Source organism: Leguminivora glycinivorella, chromosome 22 (assembly GCF_023078275.1).
Source record: "Leguminivora glycinivorella isolate SPB_JAAS2020 chromosome 22, LegGlyc_1.1, whole genome shotgun sequence".
Classification (NCBI taxonomy): Eukaryota; Metazoa; Arthropoda; class Insecta; order Lepidoptera; family Tortricidae; genus Leguminivora; species Leguminivora glycinivorella.
The window spans coordinates 1,185,100-1,202,611 of NC_062992.1; the positions used below are offsets into that span (position 1 = coordinate 1,185,100).

At 39.9% G+C, this 17,512-nt stretch overlaps 2 protein-coding genes across 2 annotated transcripts in view; both read right to left on the bottom strand.

Moving 5' to 3' along the window:
- Window positions 1-269: 269 nt before the first annotated feature.
- On the bottom strand, window positions 270-14,036 carry LOC125237866. Its single transcript, XM_048145095.1, has 9 exons — window positions 13,683-14,036; window positions 13,061-13,342; window positions 12,056-12,215; window positions 9,448-9,548; window positions 6,685-6,866; window positions 4,844-4,932; window positions 4,321-4,384; window positions 2,549-2,695; window positions 270-1,684 (listed from the first exon to the last, which is right to left on the bottom strand). Exons 1-9 carry the CDS (start codon window positions 13,966-13,968, stop codon window positions 272-274), a joined length of 2,724 nt encoding a protein of 907 aa, XP_048001052.1. The 5' UTR covers window positions 13,969-14,036; the 3' UTR covers window positions 270-271.
- Window positions 14,037-14,520: 484 nt separating this feature from the next.
- Window positions 14,521-17,512, bottom strand: part of LOC125237857 (chymotrypsin-2-like) — a 31,264-nt gene continuing 28,272 nt past the window's right edge. The window contains exon 6 of the mRNA XM_048145084.1: window positions 14,521-15,235. Within this exon, the coding sequence (XP_048001041.1) occupies window positions 15,194-15,235 (42 nt within the window). The 3' untranslated portion in view covers window positions 14,521-15,193. The remainder of the gene's footprint in view (window positions 15,236-17,512) is intronic.

A 17,512-nucleotide genomic window follows, 5' to 3' on the forward strand; every position in this document is an offset into this window, starting at 1 on the left:
CCTTCGTGTTAGAAGACCAATAAAATTCTATTCTATTATATTCTATTATATTCTGTTCTGTTCTGTTCTATTCTGTCCTGTCCTGTCCTGTCCTGTCCTGTCTATTCTATAGAATCTTTTCACTTGCTCGTTTTTCAATTCCACACTCGGCGCTAAAATACAAATTTGCCCCCTTGTATAACAAATACTTAACTATTATTCACTGTGTCGGCTCTCTACCGTGCCGTGCCACTAGGGAGGTTGGATATATTAAATAAAATTTCGATAAATTTTAATCCAATGTTTTATTAACTACAGTGTTCATAACGTCAGCAAAGATTTTATATATCTCACTCTTCCCTACTAATGCATTACTATCTTGCATTTCGTTAAACGGTTTTGGATCTATGCTTAACCCCTCAACAGCCTTTGCTCGTGGGCGGACTTTCTGTTCGACATCTGTCAAATATAGAAAAGTGAGTACCGTTTCAGCATCTAAAGCTTTATCCAGATCCTGATTTTGCAAATTATTGCGCAAAGCATCAGTAACCGCTTCAGTTGGTGAGTCTGTCTCACTACTTATTTCTAGCTGATCCAACAATTTCTGGATTTCTTGCTTCACTATATCATCTGAAATATTATTTGTACTATCAGTATGCACCGTTTCTTGTACTTTGGTAGTTGATTCAACACTTTCTTTCCAAACTTCTGGATGTTGCGCTTGAATATTATCGTCATTTAGATGAGCTTGACGAATGTGATAATTGGCTAAAATTTTGCCAGATCCTAAATCAATAGGATGTTGACTCCCAAGAATGTTTGGTGGGATTCCCGGGACGTAACCCTCATCTTTTGGCTTATGTATGTCTTTCTTATTTACTACAATAGGACGTCGACGCTTTTTTCTTAATGTTTTTTTCCTTTTGTCCTTTTTAACAACTGGATGTCGTTTATTATTCGAATTAGATTTACTGTAGTTTTCTTCGTGTTTGATATCTGGTTCTTTTGACACGGCTCCTGCAGGATTATCATCATCATTATCGTCATCTGCAGCAGAAGCAACTCCAGCATCAACAACACCAGTATTCTCAGAGTAATCAGATTCTGAATTCATATTAATATGGCTGTCTGGTGGTTTTGTCAGTCTGCTGAGATCTCCATCGTTTTCTTCTTCTTTTGACCCTGCTTGTCTGGGTTCAAAGTCAAATACTTGGGTTGCACGATCAACTGGGTTCATGGTTGTAGCATAATAATCAATGTCTTCCGGCATATGTTTAGTTTCTTCCTCTTTACCTTCTTTATCTTCTTCTCTTAATGCAATACCGGTTTCTGGTTCTGGATCAGATATATAATGATGAACGATTATTGGATTGTCTACAGCACCAGGTCTTACTTCGGGATCTTGTTCATTGTCTGGTAGAGTTACTTCTTCTTTTTCGGTTGTTCCAGATTGTATGTTCCGGAGTATATTCTCGCTCTCTTTGCTTTGTACTCCAAGCTTTTTAAGTTCATCCATCACTATTCGGAGGTGTTCATCTACAGATGCAGTGTCTTGGGCTGGCTTGGGCTCCTCTGGCATGTTTGTGGCTTCACGTTGTAAAGGGATGGGCTCATCCTCCCCGTGGATCCCGAATAGGATGACTTCTTTATCTAATACTCTGTAGGGTCGCGCTGTTGTTACTCTGGCGCCAAATCGATTTCTTTTCTGCAATTTAACCAAAATGCAAACCTTTACTCAGGAAGTAGGCCACAAGGGCTCTTTTACACGTCAATAGGCACAATATATGAAATATATGTACCTACGTTTACATTAGTACATAAAAAACATTTAAGTATAAATACAACAGCCTGGGTAAACTTTACATTTATAATTAGGACTAAGGAGGAACATTGTGAAAGTGAAAAGCGTAAGTTGTTTGACAGGATCCTTAAGTGTGAGGCAGAACGTTCGGCGGGGTGGACGAGCGTGAGCCCACCCTACGCAGCGTCGACTCAAGACACTTGTATATGAGCTTCAATTGTTTGAAATGAACGCCGCACGCCCCGCCCGCTGTACGCCCAATATGAGCACTCAGCCCTTACACTAACAGAGCATTATTTTTACTTGATTATATGATGGCCCAGCTGTAAAAGCGTGCGACTTTCAATCCGGAGGTCACTGATTCGAACCCCGACTCGTATGGTCAGCCAAGAAAGTGGTTTACCAGTTTTCGACTCCATTTTAAACTCATAACCAATGGTTTTTTCGTGACATTTGTGCGAAATTTGATATTTGCCAGTCGCTTTTCGGTGAAGGAAAACATCGTGAGGAAACCAGACTAATCCCAATAAGGCCTAGTTACCCTTCGGGTTGGAAGGTCAGATGGCAGTCGCTTTCGTAAAAACCTGTGCCTTGGGATTAGTTATCAAAGTGGACCCCAGGCTCTTATGAGCCGTGGCAAAAGCGGGGCTAACGCAAGGAATGGATGTATCCGGGATATGTGGCGTAGACGAAGGGAGGCCTATGCTTAGCAGTGGGCGATTAATGGCTGAAATGATGATGATGAACGCAAGGAGGATGATGATATACCTGGGTCATGATCTCCTCTATCCAGTCAGCGTAGAAGCCGACCTTGGTGAAGACAGTGGGGGTGTCAGGTCGTCCGCAGATCGGGGAGCCGAAACTTGTGACCCCTATCAGGTACATGCCCGCGACCCCGGGATCGCCTACGTCATGCTGTAAACAACTTCTGTTCAGTAAGACATAACTACTAGCTTTTGCCCGCGGCTTCGCTCGCGTTAGAAAGAGACAAAAAGTAGCCTATGTCACTCTCCATCCCTTCAACTATCTCCGCTTAAAAAAGCAAGTCAATTATTCGCTCCGTTTTGCCGTGAAAGACGGACAAACAAAAAGACACACACTTTCCCATTTATAATATTAGTATGGATTGACTCAGATCAACAAGTTTTATTAGCTAGTTTGGGGCTAGGTCAAACTAAGTAAAGCAGGGATCGGAACCCGTTCCCAAATACCATTTGATATCGTTTGCAAAACCGTTATAAATTTCGTTCAGTGGGAAAAAATTATTTCGGTTTCGATTCTTATTTCGCTCCCTAAAAGAACGGTTCCTTACAGTAACGTTTAAATTAGTTACTAAAGCTTATACTACGGGTGCTAAGCAACGATATACATCCATGATTTAATATTATAAAGGGAAAGTGTGTGTGTCTGTTTGTTTGTCCGTCTTTCAGGGCAAAATGGAGCGACGAATTGACGTGATTTTTTTAGTGGAGATACCTAGTTGAAGGGATAGATAGTGGCAAAGGCTACTGTGTATCTTTCTAACCCCCCACTTGGCTGAAATGGGGGGGGGGGGGTGGATGTTTGTATGGAATGGAGCATTCCGCAATCTTCGAATTTAACGCGAGTGAAGCCGCAGGCAAAAGCTAGTACTCAGTCCGTAGTCCATGACTCAGTAACAAATATCTGATTTTTATTTTTTTAAACTCATCTAGAGTATTAATCTTTTAATCTGATGGTTACTTTTTTTTTATTGAATTTTTAATTTTCTGTACAGCTCTACTTAATTGACTTTTAGATCTACACTCAATAAAATAATTGCTAACTAGGTACCATCATAAACCATTAAACTATTTATTTGTGTACGTTACTGCAACGACATAAGGTCTACCAATAGACAGCTAAGATGTCACTGTAAAACACTTTAAAGCTTTGTTACAGTAAACTTCAAATTGGACGGGTAATCGCAGTAAGCAAATTTAAACCCAATATTCAAAATGACAAGGTTGTAATTAGGTACGAGTTCAATTTGTTATGACTTTTGATAAACATTAAGATGAAATTGACAAACAACGTCAAATTCGTAGCGGAAAAAATAATCGTCCAAGTAACCAGCCAGTATTAATACCCCCAAATACTGAAAAAGGTAAACAACCTCTATCAATGCGATATACACAATGTTGTATTACGAATACAATATAATAGGCACATAAAAAATAACTAATAATACTAATTTAAATAAAAATATTACCAATAAAAATATTAATTATTAATATTATTTTCAGGTTTTTAGTGTTAAGTGAAATACGGTGTATAAGTAGTTATATATTATATATATCGTTGTCTGACTGAGTACCCACAACACAAGCCTTCTTGAGCTTACCGTGGGACTCAGTCAATATGTGTAAGAAATGTAAGAATGTCATAATATTTATTTATTTTATAACCACTAGTCCACTCGTCCCGAACTTACTAATTATTTATTTTATCACCACTCGGACCGAGCTTTCTCTTTTCCGCACATGTATCGTATTGTACTAGTTTGTCAGACTTGAACTTACGTTACATGCACCTTCCCCTCTAGTGATGAAGCCAGCGCAGAAATTTTTTTTTGTTAAAAATTTTCTGAAACAAGATTGGGTATAGGTTAAAGTTATTTTACCCATACATACATACAATCACGCCTGTATCCCACAAAGGGGTAGGCAGAGCACATGAACTGTTCAAGTTTCAGTGCCACTCTTGGCAAAAAGGGGTTAAGTTTTTAAAAAATAAATGGCCTCAGTCCATTGTTGGGACTATTTTGTCAGTGCTGTCAGGGTGATAAATGTTATTGATTTTTAACCCCCGACGCAAAAACGACGGGGTGTTATAAGTTTGACGTGTATGTCTGTCTGTTTGTCTGTCTGTCTGTGTGTGTGTCTGTCTGTGGTATCGTAGTTCCCGAACGGATGAACCGATTTAGATTTAGTATTTTTTGTCTGAATGCTGAGTTAGTCGGGAGTGTTCTTAGCCATGTTTCATGAAAATCGGTCTACTATGTCGCGGTCGGGGGTTAAAAAAAAAAAGAATACGAGTACTTACTCTCCATATATTTCAGTGCACAACTTATGGTCGTAGAAATCTAGATTGGTTGCCGATAGTTGCTTTCGGTGTTGTTGTAAATTGCTCTCCTGTAAATAAAAACAGTCAATAATATTATTATACTATTAAGTATCTTCCGAGATCGAGAGACATGGCAGAAACTGGAGGAGGCCTTTACCCAGAAGGGGATCCCAAAATAAAAAACATTTTACGAGCATTTTTGTTTCATTAATTTATAAACAACACATTATAACCTAACCATAAAATTAAAATTTTGAAAAAACCCCCGACCGCGACATAGTGGACCGATTTTCATGAAACATGGCTAAGAACATTCCCGACTAACTCAGCTTTCAGACAAAAAATACTAAATCGAAATCGGTTCATCCGTTCGGGAGCTACGATGCCACAGACAGACACACGCACAGACAGACAGACAGACACGTCAAACTTATAACACCCCGTCGTTTTTGCGTTGGCGGTACATTTCGACGGCGGCGAGTTCACGGCCCATAAAGTTTGATAACCTTCACGCTGCGCAATAGAACTCAATGTCGCATGAAGTCCGTTGACAGGTTGTTGAGAGTGAACCTTCTGTACTTATATCTTAAATTAATTAGGTAAGAATTATTAATTGTAATTAGTTAAACTAACATAGTTTTTAAGAACTTAACTAACAATAATCATGGACTTGTGTCTGAATAAAGAAAATTATATTATATGTATATATATTATATATATATCTACTTTTATATATTCTGTGATTCAACGCCGCTCCATTTTTTTATGCCAAGATTTGGCTGACCGAATGACGATCTCCACCGTGTTTTTTTTATTTTCCGTTATATTCGACACGTCGTCAGGTTCATTATCAGGAACCATCCTGTATATCACTTTTATTTAAAGTCGCAAAAAAAAGTTTTTCGTCATTTTTAACCCCCGATGCAAAAACGAAGGGGTGTTATAAGTTTGACGTGTCTGTCTGTGTGTATGTCTGTCTGTCTGTCTGTTTGTCTGTCTGTTTGTGTGTGTGTCTGTCTGTGGCATCGTAGCGCTCGCACGGATGAACCGATTTTGATTTAGTTTTTTTTATCTGAAAGCTGAGTTAGTCGGGAGTGTTCTTAGCCATGTTTCATGAAAATCGGTTCACTAGGTCGCGGTCGGGGGTTTTTTCAAAAATTTAATTTTGTGGTTATCTTATGTATGAAATAAAAGATTGGCCTAACATTGCCTTAAACCGAGACGCGTGGAAGAAAAAGAAGGAGGCCTTTGCCCAGCAGTGGGACACCACAGGCTAACAAATAAACAAAATCTTATACTTTTAAACGAGCAATTCTTGTATATTTATTTATTTATTTATTTATTTATATATTTATATATATATTTATTTACACTGACGATCTCGGAAACCGCTCTAACGATTTCGCAGAAATGTGTTATGTGGGGTTTTTGGGGGTGAAAAATCGGTCTAACTTATCCTTAGGTCCCGGAAAACGCGAATTTTCGAGTTTTCATGCGTTTTTCTTCGCGCGCCATCTCGTGTGCAGTAGTTGTACTGTTAAGACAGAATTCTTTCGGTCGATGTAAGTACTATTTATTGCAAACACTAGATGGCGACACAGGTCAAGGCTAAAACGAATAGAAAATACACTATTTGAGTTTTTGTGGCGAAATGCGCGCCATCTCGTGTGGAGTAGTTGTGTTGTTAAGGCTGAGAATTCTTTCGCTCGATGTAGATACTATTCATTTTTGAACTAGATGGCGACACATGTCAAGGATACGAAACAGAACCGAGCGAAGCTCGGTTGCCCAGATATTAATAACTAATGCGACATACTGACCGTGGTAGCCCCCCACCCAAGAATAACAATCGGGGGTGTATTCTCAGGCAGAGCGGTCGGCGAGCGGTCGATCTCGATCTTCTTTACTCTCTTGTGCCTAAAGCTGAGGACCCTTCGCAGCTGCATGATGGCCAGGTTGCTGTACAGGGTCTTCGGGTCGTATCTTGGGTGGAAGAAGACCTCTACAAACATATTTAGAAACTTAAGCATTTGATGGCTCCAATCATTTATTCAACAAAATAAAATATAAATAAAAATACACTACGAGTAGAAAGAATAACCTAACCACAAAATTAAAATTTTGAAAAAACCCCCGACCGCGACATAGTAGACCGATTTTCATGAAACATGGCTAAGAACACTCCCGACTAACTCAGCTTTCAGACAAAAAAACTAAATCTAAATCGGTTCATCCGTTCGGGAGCTACGACGCCACAGACAGACACACACACAGACAGACAGACAGACACGTCAAACTTATAACACCCCGTCGTTTTTGCGTCGGGGGTTAAAAATAAAATTACACTAAATTAAAATAAATTATATAATAAATATTCTAAACTACATGCTACTAATAGTTAACTAGGATAACCCAATCAAAACAAGAACACCCCATTTAGCTGTTCCGCCTGCGGCATAGTGCCGATTACGCTAGCAGCATTTCCTATCGCCAGGGCAATACGCTGCGAGAAGTACGCGCCAACCCTGGGGTCCCCAGGCCCCGTAGCCGAATGGCATTTCTCCGACGCGATACGAAAACGAAACGCCGCGAAAGCTAGTCTGGCTCTGTCGCGCCAATACGCAAGAGCGATAGAGATAGATATATACTAGCGTTTCGTTTCGTGAGCGTTTCGTGAGTGTTTGTGCCATTCGGCTACGCACCCTGTGGTGTCCACCAGCCGAGTCGTCAGAGCCCTTTACCTATTATTCATTTAGAAATTTACCATCGACAACACTATTAGTTGTACATTTGTAATCCTTATTATAAGGGCATCTGGGGGCACGGCAGTGCCCCCCACCAAGTCGAGCGCGAAGCAACCACCACCGTACCATCCTTTACCGGAACCATTTCGCCGCATTTTCAGGCCCCTATTTGAGAAGCTCTGGATAAAACCAGAACGCAGAAATTTTCGTCATCTAGTAAGCTAGAGTCTGGCTAGCCAAATATTGTTGACAGATATTTCCTTGTGGTATCACCAATTGTCTATGGTTTAAAAAAAAAGGCTAAAAGTCTGCTGTCAATTTATGTCACTTATTCAAATTGTTCGCGGGTTATTAAGGGTAAATCTTAAATATTATAACAATGACGATACCAAGCGAGGTCCGCAATTTGCTGTTTAAGCTAATAAATAATTACAACCAAAAGCGAAGTCGACGTGAAGCGGCATATAATGAAAAACTGCAATGTTTACAAGTCGTAAACAATATAGTAGGTTGGTGCTCTATTAATATTTTGATACTTTAATTACTAGTTCTAACATTTGCCTATAACTTTGATTAAGTATGTGAATATCATAAAACTTAAATCTCATAAACAGGAAAAGAGTGTAAAGACAAGGAGAAACTCGAAGCTCTGGAAAGCATTAATAAAATAAAAATATTGGAACGTAACGACTTACTTACGAAAAACCAAAATTTAGAAGAAATCAGTGAAGTGACTGGTCAGTAGTAATTTGATATAAAAATATAAAAAATAAAATAAATAATATAATTTAGCCTATATAATATACGTTCCACTGCTGGGCACAGGCCTCCTCTCATGTCTGAGAGGGCTTGGGCTATATAGTCTCCACGCTAGCCCAATGCGGGTTGGAGACTTCACATAAATCTTTGAATTTCTTCGCTGATGTATGCAGGTTTCCTCACGATGTTTTCCTTCACCGTAAAGCTAGTGGTATATATTAAATGATATTTCGTACGTAAGTTCCGAAAAACTCATTGGTACGAGCCAGGATTTGAACCCGCGACCTCCGGATTGAAAGTCGGGCGTCATATCCACTAATATCATATCATTAATACGTCAAATGCTAACAGATTTTGTCAAATTTCTTTACATATATTAGCAATTTCTATTGATTTTCAATATAAGTGTGCACAGAAATCAAAAATATTTTCTAGTATCAAAACTATATCTCCTACTATACCAAGTGTGACCATTCCTAGATTTTTTGAATTTCCCGCCAAAATTTGGGGCAATATTTCATTAGCCACACTCTATAATCACATACTTAAAATCCAAAATTTCAAGTCTGTAAGTTATTTAGTTTCAAAGTTAAGCGAAAGCAAAGTTTCGCATTTATGACACTCATACACTCACTCATGATCATCAAAATAAAACTAGTACTTCCCATTAACTCAGAGAGCTGAGATTTGATACAGAGTTAGGGTTTAATGGCCACATAAAGCAAAAACTATAAAAACTAGGATAATAGAAGATCTAGAGTACCTGGTGACCCTGATCAGAAAACACAAGAGCCCAACCAAACTATTAGATATCGACATACCGCCTTTACAAAAAAATATTCAACTTGGTGGGCCGCTTCATTTCATGCCCACGTTTCTACAAAAAGAAGTGAAATCCCACCAAAAACATTCTGTAAAAAACTAGCCAAGTCTCGATGGAGCTGCTTGATTATCTCTAAAAAGTAATGAAATCTAGACAAAGTCGTGTCAAGTCTAAGGTACTACTGCGATTTCTTTATTATTATTACAACATTAACTATAATAATAAAGAAATCGCAGTAAGGAACCTTAGACACTTACTTAGGACAGGGATGGTTTCGCCGCCAAAGAAGAAGAAGGTGGAGCCGGCGCGGACGGCGATGAAGCTGGGGTTCTCGCGGTAGAAACGGTTGTTGTAGGCGCTGAAACAGACGGTCAAATGCTCCATCATATAAATGAAAGTCAAAGAAAAAAGAAAGACGGGAAAGCAATGAACCACGCGCTATACACCCTGTTTTTATTTAAAGTTAAAGGTCTTCAAGAAGTTTTTCGAAGCAGTTAAAGTAGTTAACTCGAAGAGAGGGAGAATAGAAAACACCAAGAAGAAGTTTTGAGTGAGAGAAGCACAGCTCTAGAAACAAGTACTCTGCGGTGTCGGAAGAAAGTGGTTGAGGCGACATGGCAATGATTGAAAATGGAATGTGTGAACGGATATAAATTGCAACCCCTCCTCCTCCTCTGCACGCACGATCATTCCTTACTTAGTAAGTTAGTAAGTGCAAGTACCGGCACGTAAATTTAGGGCTAAGTGAAATGTGGAGGGGATAGATGCGCATGAGTACGCATACCCTTCGCCCCTGTAACCCCCCTGAGAGACCTGAATTTAACTTCTACGCAATAACGGTCTGTCTACCGGGTTTCCCTAAAACTAACGCCAAAAATGCCAATATATTTCAAAAACCATGATCATTCTCATTTAGATCAAATTCTCTTAATGAGATATCCTAGGTTTTTTCAAGATTCAAGATTCAATAGTTTATTCATGGTAAACACATAATTATCTACATAAGTATTATATACAATTTTACATTTAATATTAAAAAAATGTATGACGGGTTTACCACAAAATGGTCCCGCCTCAGCATAGATGCTGACCCAGGGGTCAGCGCTGATCTTCCGGCGAGACCACTTTGTGGGCCACGAACGCAGCTGTACGGCCTGCCCCTCCGAAACATCTGAACGCGGCCACAATTGCGAGGCGGTATTCAGTGCCATCTAGACTGCGGGTAGGTATACATTTTTACATAAAAAATAATAAAAATGGCCGGTCAGGTCGTACAGCGTGCCAATGAGTTCGAGTACATTATAATCTTAAATAACAAGTAATCAAGTGCGAAGTACATAATTAGACGTGTGTTGAATTACATTCAAGTGAGTTTTTGCAACTAGTTATGAAATAGGCTTGGATTTACGTTGTACACATGAACATATAACGAAAAACAGCTACGAGTACATGAAAAACTATTAAACATGCAGAGGCGGATGCCACGACACGAGAAGGAAGAGAAACACAATAAAACTTAAAAGTGAAATACAGTAAATAACATTTAGTAATAAAGAAGAGAGAACATTAAAACGGGTAACTATATTATTATTACTTGCTTATCATTAGTAAACATGTCTAGCATAGCCTACATTAAATATAACAAGACAATTAAATAAATAAATAAATTAACAAAAACTAACAAGATAAATAAATTAACAAAAACTTGTGTCATACGTTAAAGCTTCCTGTTGCCGCTGGTGTTGAAGTGTGAGTGATTTGAGTTTAATTTTGAAACTTAATAAACTTTGCAGGTTCCTGAGAGGTGGTGGAATATTGTTCCAGCACTTGGTTGCCATGTACCGGAAGCTCCCACGAAAGGCTGCTGAAGAATGTCGAGGTGTCACCAACTGTACACTACAATTACGCGCCCCAAGAGAGCTGCGGGTGGACTTCCAAGACAACTTCTCGAATAGATAGGATGGAGATTTGTGCTTTATAACCCCAAAAAGAAGACATGCCAGGTGTAACTTACGTCGATGCAGCATTTTAAGAAGACTATGCTGGTTCAAAAATGGTGTGACATGGCCTCTAGGTGGAATATTAAAACAGAAACGGGCACAGGCATTCTGTACGCGCTGAATAAGACGTCTTGTCCTTGCTAGGAGTCGTGGACCATACACTATATCCATATAATTTAATTTTGACAAAACAAGTGCCTCAATTAACTGAATACGTAGGGTTTCATTCAGAAATGGTCGTATGTTATATAGTACCCTGAGCCTATAAAAACAGTTACTAACACATTCAGCAACATGTTTCTCAAACCTAAGTTTGCAGTCCATAATTAAGCCTAGATTACGTGCTTCAAAAACTCTTTCAATAGGTTCACCCAATAACAATACATCTCTAACGGGCCTGATGATTCGCAACTGATTTTCGGTGCCAAAGATAAGATATTTGGATTTAGATGGATTTAGCATTAAACTATTGTCGCAAGCCCAGGACGCTATATTTGCTAAGTCAATGTTAAGTTTTTCAATTGCATCGTCAATATGAGTGGGTTTGCAAGATATGTATATTTGAATGTCATCCGCATAAATATGATACTTGCAGTGTGTGATGCGGTTTCCGATGTCCGCTGTATACAGAATGAATAGTATTGGACCGAGTATCGATCCCTGCGGAACACCTCTTTGGAGGGCCGTTTTACCTGAGAGTTTAGGGGTTCCATCACTGGAACACAGCTTTACATATTGGTACCTTTCATTCATATCACCCGTTCACTCCTCCTCCTCCTCCGTATCACTCTTATCACCCGTTTTAATTTTGGGGTTGACTTTAGGGACACCTGGTAACCAAACCAACCACTAATACATTTCTTACAGCTGTAAACACGAGGCAGCAGTAAGAACAAGGTCATCCCTGATGATGGACCCGGCGCAGGTGAATACGTTCAGCAAATGGACGCTGACTAAGAACGGGTAGTCTCTGATATCGACCGCGAGACCATGGTAGATCCGACGGGTTGGCACGTCTTTCGCAGCTGTCGAGTTAAAAGGTGTTTATTAAATACCGTTATCTGGGATTTTTAAGAATTTGGGTCCCCCAATTAGCCTAAGTTGTTAAAAAATTAACTCTCTGTCAGTTTTGTGACGACAATCAAGCATAGAATCTGTCTAAAAATTTACTTTTTTCACATTCTGAATGTACATTATCGCTTAAAGTTTATGTAATTAACACAAAACAATATTTGTCAGTGAGTTAATTCTTGTTCACAACTTACGCTAATTGGGGGATCCCAAATTGTGAAAATGCCCATCTACAAGATTAACCCTTTTCTAGGCATAATACACCTAGTGGGCGTCATTAGAATTTCAACCTTAGAAGACAAAGTTAGGGTCATGTTCGATTGGAGTTTCGGGAAAACTGACCCGTCATAAAATAAATCATCAAAGATCAATAAATCGATATATATCAGCAATTCTCGAAAAGTTTGTACATTTGGAAAACCTAGTGGATCTTGCTCAGCATCATGGACTCTGTCAGCCTACCAATTGTTATCAAAATCGGAGACGTGATCCAAATGCACAAACTTTTCGGAAATTGCTAATATATTTGGTGATATTTTTTTGAGGGAATACAGTAGATTGGTGTGGCCTGGAAAAAGCTTAAGGATTGAATGATTATGTTCTTACCCAAAGATTTTAAAATAAGGATAAAACAGATAATTCCGCCTGAACATTCTCATTTGGTGCAACTTGGGGAAAAGCTACAATGCTACAAGCCACAGAGTAGCATAAATAGAATGCTTGCTTGGCTTGCATTCTTGCACAGCGGTGTTAAGTATGCCCTTAGGAAGTAATATATATAAAAAGTGACTGTTCTTACACCAATACGGGATCCCATCTTCGGTTCCTGTTTCATTAGCTTCTTTGCCAAATCCTGCACCATCAGTTTCATTAGAATACAGTTCATTGTCTTCAATATTTGCAACATTTGTTACATTCATCTGTCTCCTTTTCAAATCCAATCGTTCTTGGTACAAATGGTACAACTCTCTAAGGTTCTCAGGGTTGCTTGCGTAGGTTACTAGATATTTAAGGATTTTGTTGTTGAGCGCTTGGCTGTATGCTACAGTTATATTTTCCTCTGTCAATGCCTCGTCTAAAGCTAAAACATCAAAAGAGTAGGGATGACAGACGAACACCGTAAAATTCTCCAAAAGTTTTCATAAAGCTCCCCTAATTTTTCAAAGTTCAGTCGTAAAAAATAACGTTTGGAAATTGGCAACAAAGTCATCTTTACACAAACAAATTATTAAACCACAAACATCTAAAATCAAGGAGGTAATCACGGTCTATTTCCTGGTCAATATTAAGTCAAATCATTAAAGTTTTTAATCACCACTAAGCAAAGTTCGTAGTTGCCTATAGAACCCTAAAAATACAGACCATTGATTAATTTAAATGCATCAAATACAACTCTGACAAGTTTGCGCATAACGCCTTACCAGTTTGCCATTCTTCTGACCCAGTCGTGTTTTGACTCTCATTTCCAGTAGAGTTGTACGACTCCGCCGCTACCCTCCTCAATATTTCCCTATTCGCCTTCTCCGCCTCAGTAAGATTTACGTACTGATTGAATATGACAGCAAACTCCGTGGATGTCGAGTCGTTGTGACCCAATATGTCACTTGACACCCCTTTTAATAATGTGGCTGATATAACTTGGGGCTCAAGAAGGCCTTGGATTGAGTGGAAATAACACAAAAGTGTCCAGAAAATAAAAGTGAACATGTGAATATCGGAAGCCAAACGTAGCGAGGGAACTGTGAACGCTATCAGTAAAATGTTTGAGATTATTTTCAAGTATAAATTGCTATTTATTTCGACATTTTGTAACTGCGTGTTAAATAAGAAGTAGGTACTAAAGAATAAAATGTTTCGACATTGGTATGTGGACTATTTGATTTCTGTGAAAAGTAATAAAATGAAAACGTAGACCGGGTCACATATGGTTATTTGTTTTGGGGGCAAAGTTGATGATTAACCTCTCGGGCTAATATATAATTTCATATACTCAAGCTTGTGAAAGATTCGAATATAGAACCGTAAGCGTAGCTAGTGATGGGAAAGTAATACTTTTAACAGATTTTTTTCGATGATCTTTAACTTGGCCATTTTCAGCCTGTTTTGCCGAGAATATATCGGAATAATTATTTTTGTCATTATTCCTGATGAGGACTTTATTCATTGTACCTAGAATTTTGCAACTGTATCATTTGCATTTAAAATTGTGTTTTTTGATTTTTTCTAGTTGTGGATAAATAAAACACAAAAAATCAATGACCACTCTTATATTTTCACCGTCCGTTTTAATGTTTGCTGGGGGTCACGTGACGTACGTCAAAACTGTCATACGCTCTCTACGCTCAACTTTTGAACCTCAGTTTTCACAATTTGGCCCATAATCCATATTCTTAGCTTGATACGTGTTAAAATGTCAAATTATTAGCGCCATCTAGCCGAGCGTTCCCCAAAGGTGTAACGCCATCTAGGCCATTCTTTAAGGTTCTGACGTTCTGAGGTACGTTTTTTTTCTAAGACTTTATTTGTCTATACGGAGTTACATCTATCTTTGACTTTACTTACACGATGATCAAATTTTCAAGATTTCATTGTTTACCTTTTAAAGAGTACGGAACGGTATGAACTAAATCATTAAGAGTTCTAGGGGTATTAGGAGTTATTAAGAACATTCTCTCAATGGTTGCTCCTGACTTGGTAGATATTTTTGGAAGAGTATTGTCCACTGGAACCATCGTTGTACTATGCTTGCCATTATCAATTACTTCAAACGTTTTTGTTTTAACACCTTTTTCAAATGCTCTTCTAGTAAATTTAAATGTCATTTCTGTTTCTTCTTCTATGTTAAATGTTTCTGCGACTGTAGTAGTGTTCTTTGTCCAACCGCAGAATTTTGTCGTGTCTATTGTTGTTGTCGTGTCTATTATTGTCGTATCTATTTCGGTTCTTTTTTTTCGTACGATGATGATTCGGATGACTAAAAAAAAATTGTGTCATTTTGATTAGAAAATTACACACTTCTGAGTAGGGTTATTTCGTACTTTGGACCATTTTAGCTAACAGTGACAATAACCATTAACATTTTTATTTAAAAAATTGCCAAGACGAGATCATAAGGCTCGTCTGTCATGTAGTTCTCAATCTCAAGTATGTACGCATGTCAAACTAACTTTGCTAAAATTAAGGGGAAATTCATCAATGTAACCTTAGTGCGTTTTCCCATTATCCGTTCCGTGCGACTGTAGGATTAATATCCTGTTTATTATATTTACCTTACTCTCGTTTGCAAAATTTAACTTCGGCCCTATACCTATAGGTATTATACCTTGTGACGACCCGGCATCGTCACAACGGACGGCATCCGGAGCGGTGTAGCGCGACGCGCGACGAGCGGCCTACTCCGGCTACACACCCCACCGTGCCCCGCCGACACAGCGCGCCTATATAACCGCGCGCAGCGCGGACCGGCCGGCAGTCGGTGTGCTGAGCCCGAGCAAGGCACAACGGCTGCTCCGCTTGGTGTGGCGGCGTGGAAGCCCGCGTTCGCCCCAAGTGTCCCTAGGTATAAGTCTCCCGGCCGCGTGGCGCCCCGCGTAGTTAGCCAGGAGACTTCCCCCCTCCTTCCTTTCCCCGTAGTATAACCTCTCCCGGCCGCGTGGAAGCCCGCGTAGTCAGCCAGGGTGGTTATCCCCAGTACCGTTCCCACCGTAGACTATCCCGGCCGCGTGGAAGCCCGCGTAGTCAGCCAGGGTGGTTATCCCCAGTACCGTTCCCACCGTAGACTATCCCGGCCGCGTGGAAGCCCGCGTAGTCAGCCAGGGTGGTCATCCCCAGCACCGTTCCCACCGTAAACCTATCCCGGCCGCGTGGAAGCCCGCGTAGCTAGCCAGGACGGTTTATTCCCGACCTTGTTCCCCGGGGAACGTTCCGTTATCCACTATTTCCAGGGCACGCTGCCAAACCTCGGGTTATCACATATACGTATCATATTCATATATATAGTTGGATATAGCTCGCTCCCGTCTGGAGCGAAACCAGTGTAATTAGACCTAAGAGTTCTTTATAAATAAAAGGCGCGTAAGACGCCAGTTTGTTACTTTTAAGTGGTGTTTCTTATCAGCTCATCCTCCCTACCCTGAGTTAGCTTGGAAACCTTCACAAGGCCCCTCAGGCTGAAGGATATGTGTGGCTCGCCCTCTGCGACGACCATCACAACCTAGTTATACCCTATTATACCGAGACTGGAACCTCCGGTGGCATGAGTTTTTTCTGCCAAAAATGTGGCAGGTCGTGCCGCTCGCGAATCGGCCTCCACAGTCACCTTGTCTAAACAGTCTGCAACTAAATCGTCTGCAATAGACTCTGCAATAGGCCTGTGATGATGATACACTACTATCGCCCATTTGTATTGTAACTTGTAACATTTTTGAAGTGAAAATTCTAATCAAACATCAATGCGACTTCCAACTGACAGCGCGTACTCAGTCAGTGTTACGTTGCGTTAAAGGGCGTTTTCCAAATTAAATCCCGAATATCGAATTTCACCAGATCTGGACGTGTTTGGGCGCATTCTTCTCAGAATCACGAGCTGATTCGATCCCGACGATAAAAAATTGTGTCCCAAATTTTCCATACAAAATTTGAGTTTCCAATACGTCACGCTCGTAGTAAGTTCATACTAAAATCGTGACGTAAAAGGAAAAAAATAGGACACATTTTTTTATCGTCGGGATCGAATCAGCTCGTGATTCTGAGAAGAATGAGCCCAACCACGTCCAGATTGGCGAAATTCGATATTCGCGATTTAATTTGGAAAACGCCCTAAAATGTGACGAAGTCTCACGTTTTCCGTGCGGAGGGACTCACGCACTATCTTTTGAAGTGAAACTTTTAATGCGACTTCCAACTGACAGTGCGCGACACTCAGTCAGTGTTACGTTGCGTTCAATGTTACGAAGTTTCACTTCTTCCGCGCGCAGGGACTCCACGCACTATTGAAGTGAAACTTAATAATGCGACTTCCAACTGACAGCCCACACACTCAGTGTTACGCTGCGTTAAATGCCGCTCACTCAGCGCATACCATTCAGTCAGTGTTACATTGCGCAACTCAGTCAGTCAGTCACTCACTCATTCACTCACTCAATCAGTGACAGAATGGTTTTGAATGGTGGAATGGTTGGTTGGAATATGTGTATTTTATATTTAGATCGAGTGCAAAATGAGTTTATGTTTGTTTTTTGAATAGTTTGAG

What these genes read in the sequence shown, in the direction of transcription:
- LOC125237866 (XM_048145095.1), bottom strand. Translation starts at nt 13,968, where the DNA reads ATGTTCACTTTTATTTTCTGGACACTTTTGTGTTATTTCCACTCAATC. An exon ending in GTCAGAAGAATGGCAAACTG is followed by an intron (nt 13,343 to 13,682) that starts GTAAGGCGTTAT and finishes TTGATGTTTTAG; the next exon opens with CTTTAGACGAGGCATTGACA. An exon ending in TTGGGTGGGGGGCTACCACG is followed by an intron (nt 4,933 to 6,684) that starts GTCAGTATGTCG and finishes TTTTATTTACAG; the next exon opens with GAGAGCAATTTACAACAACA.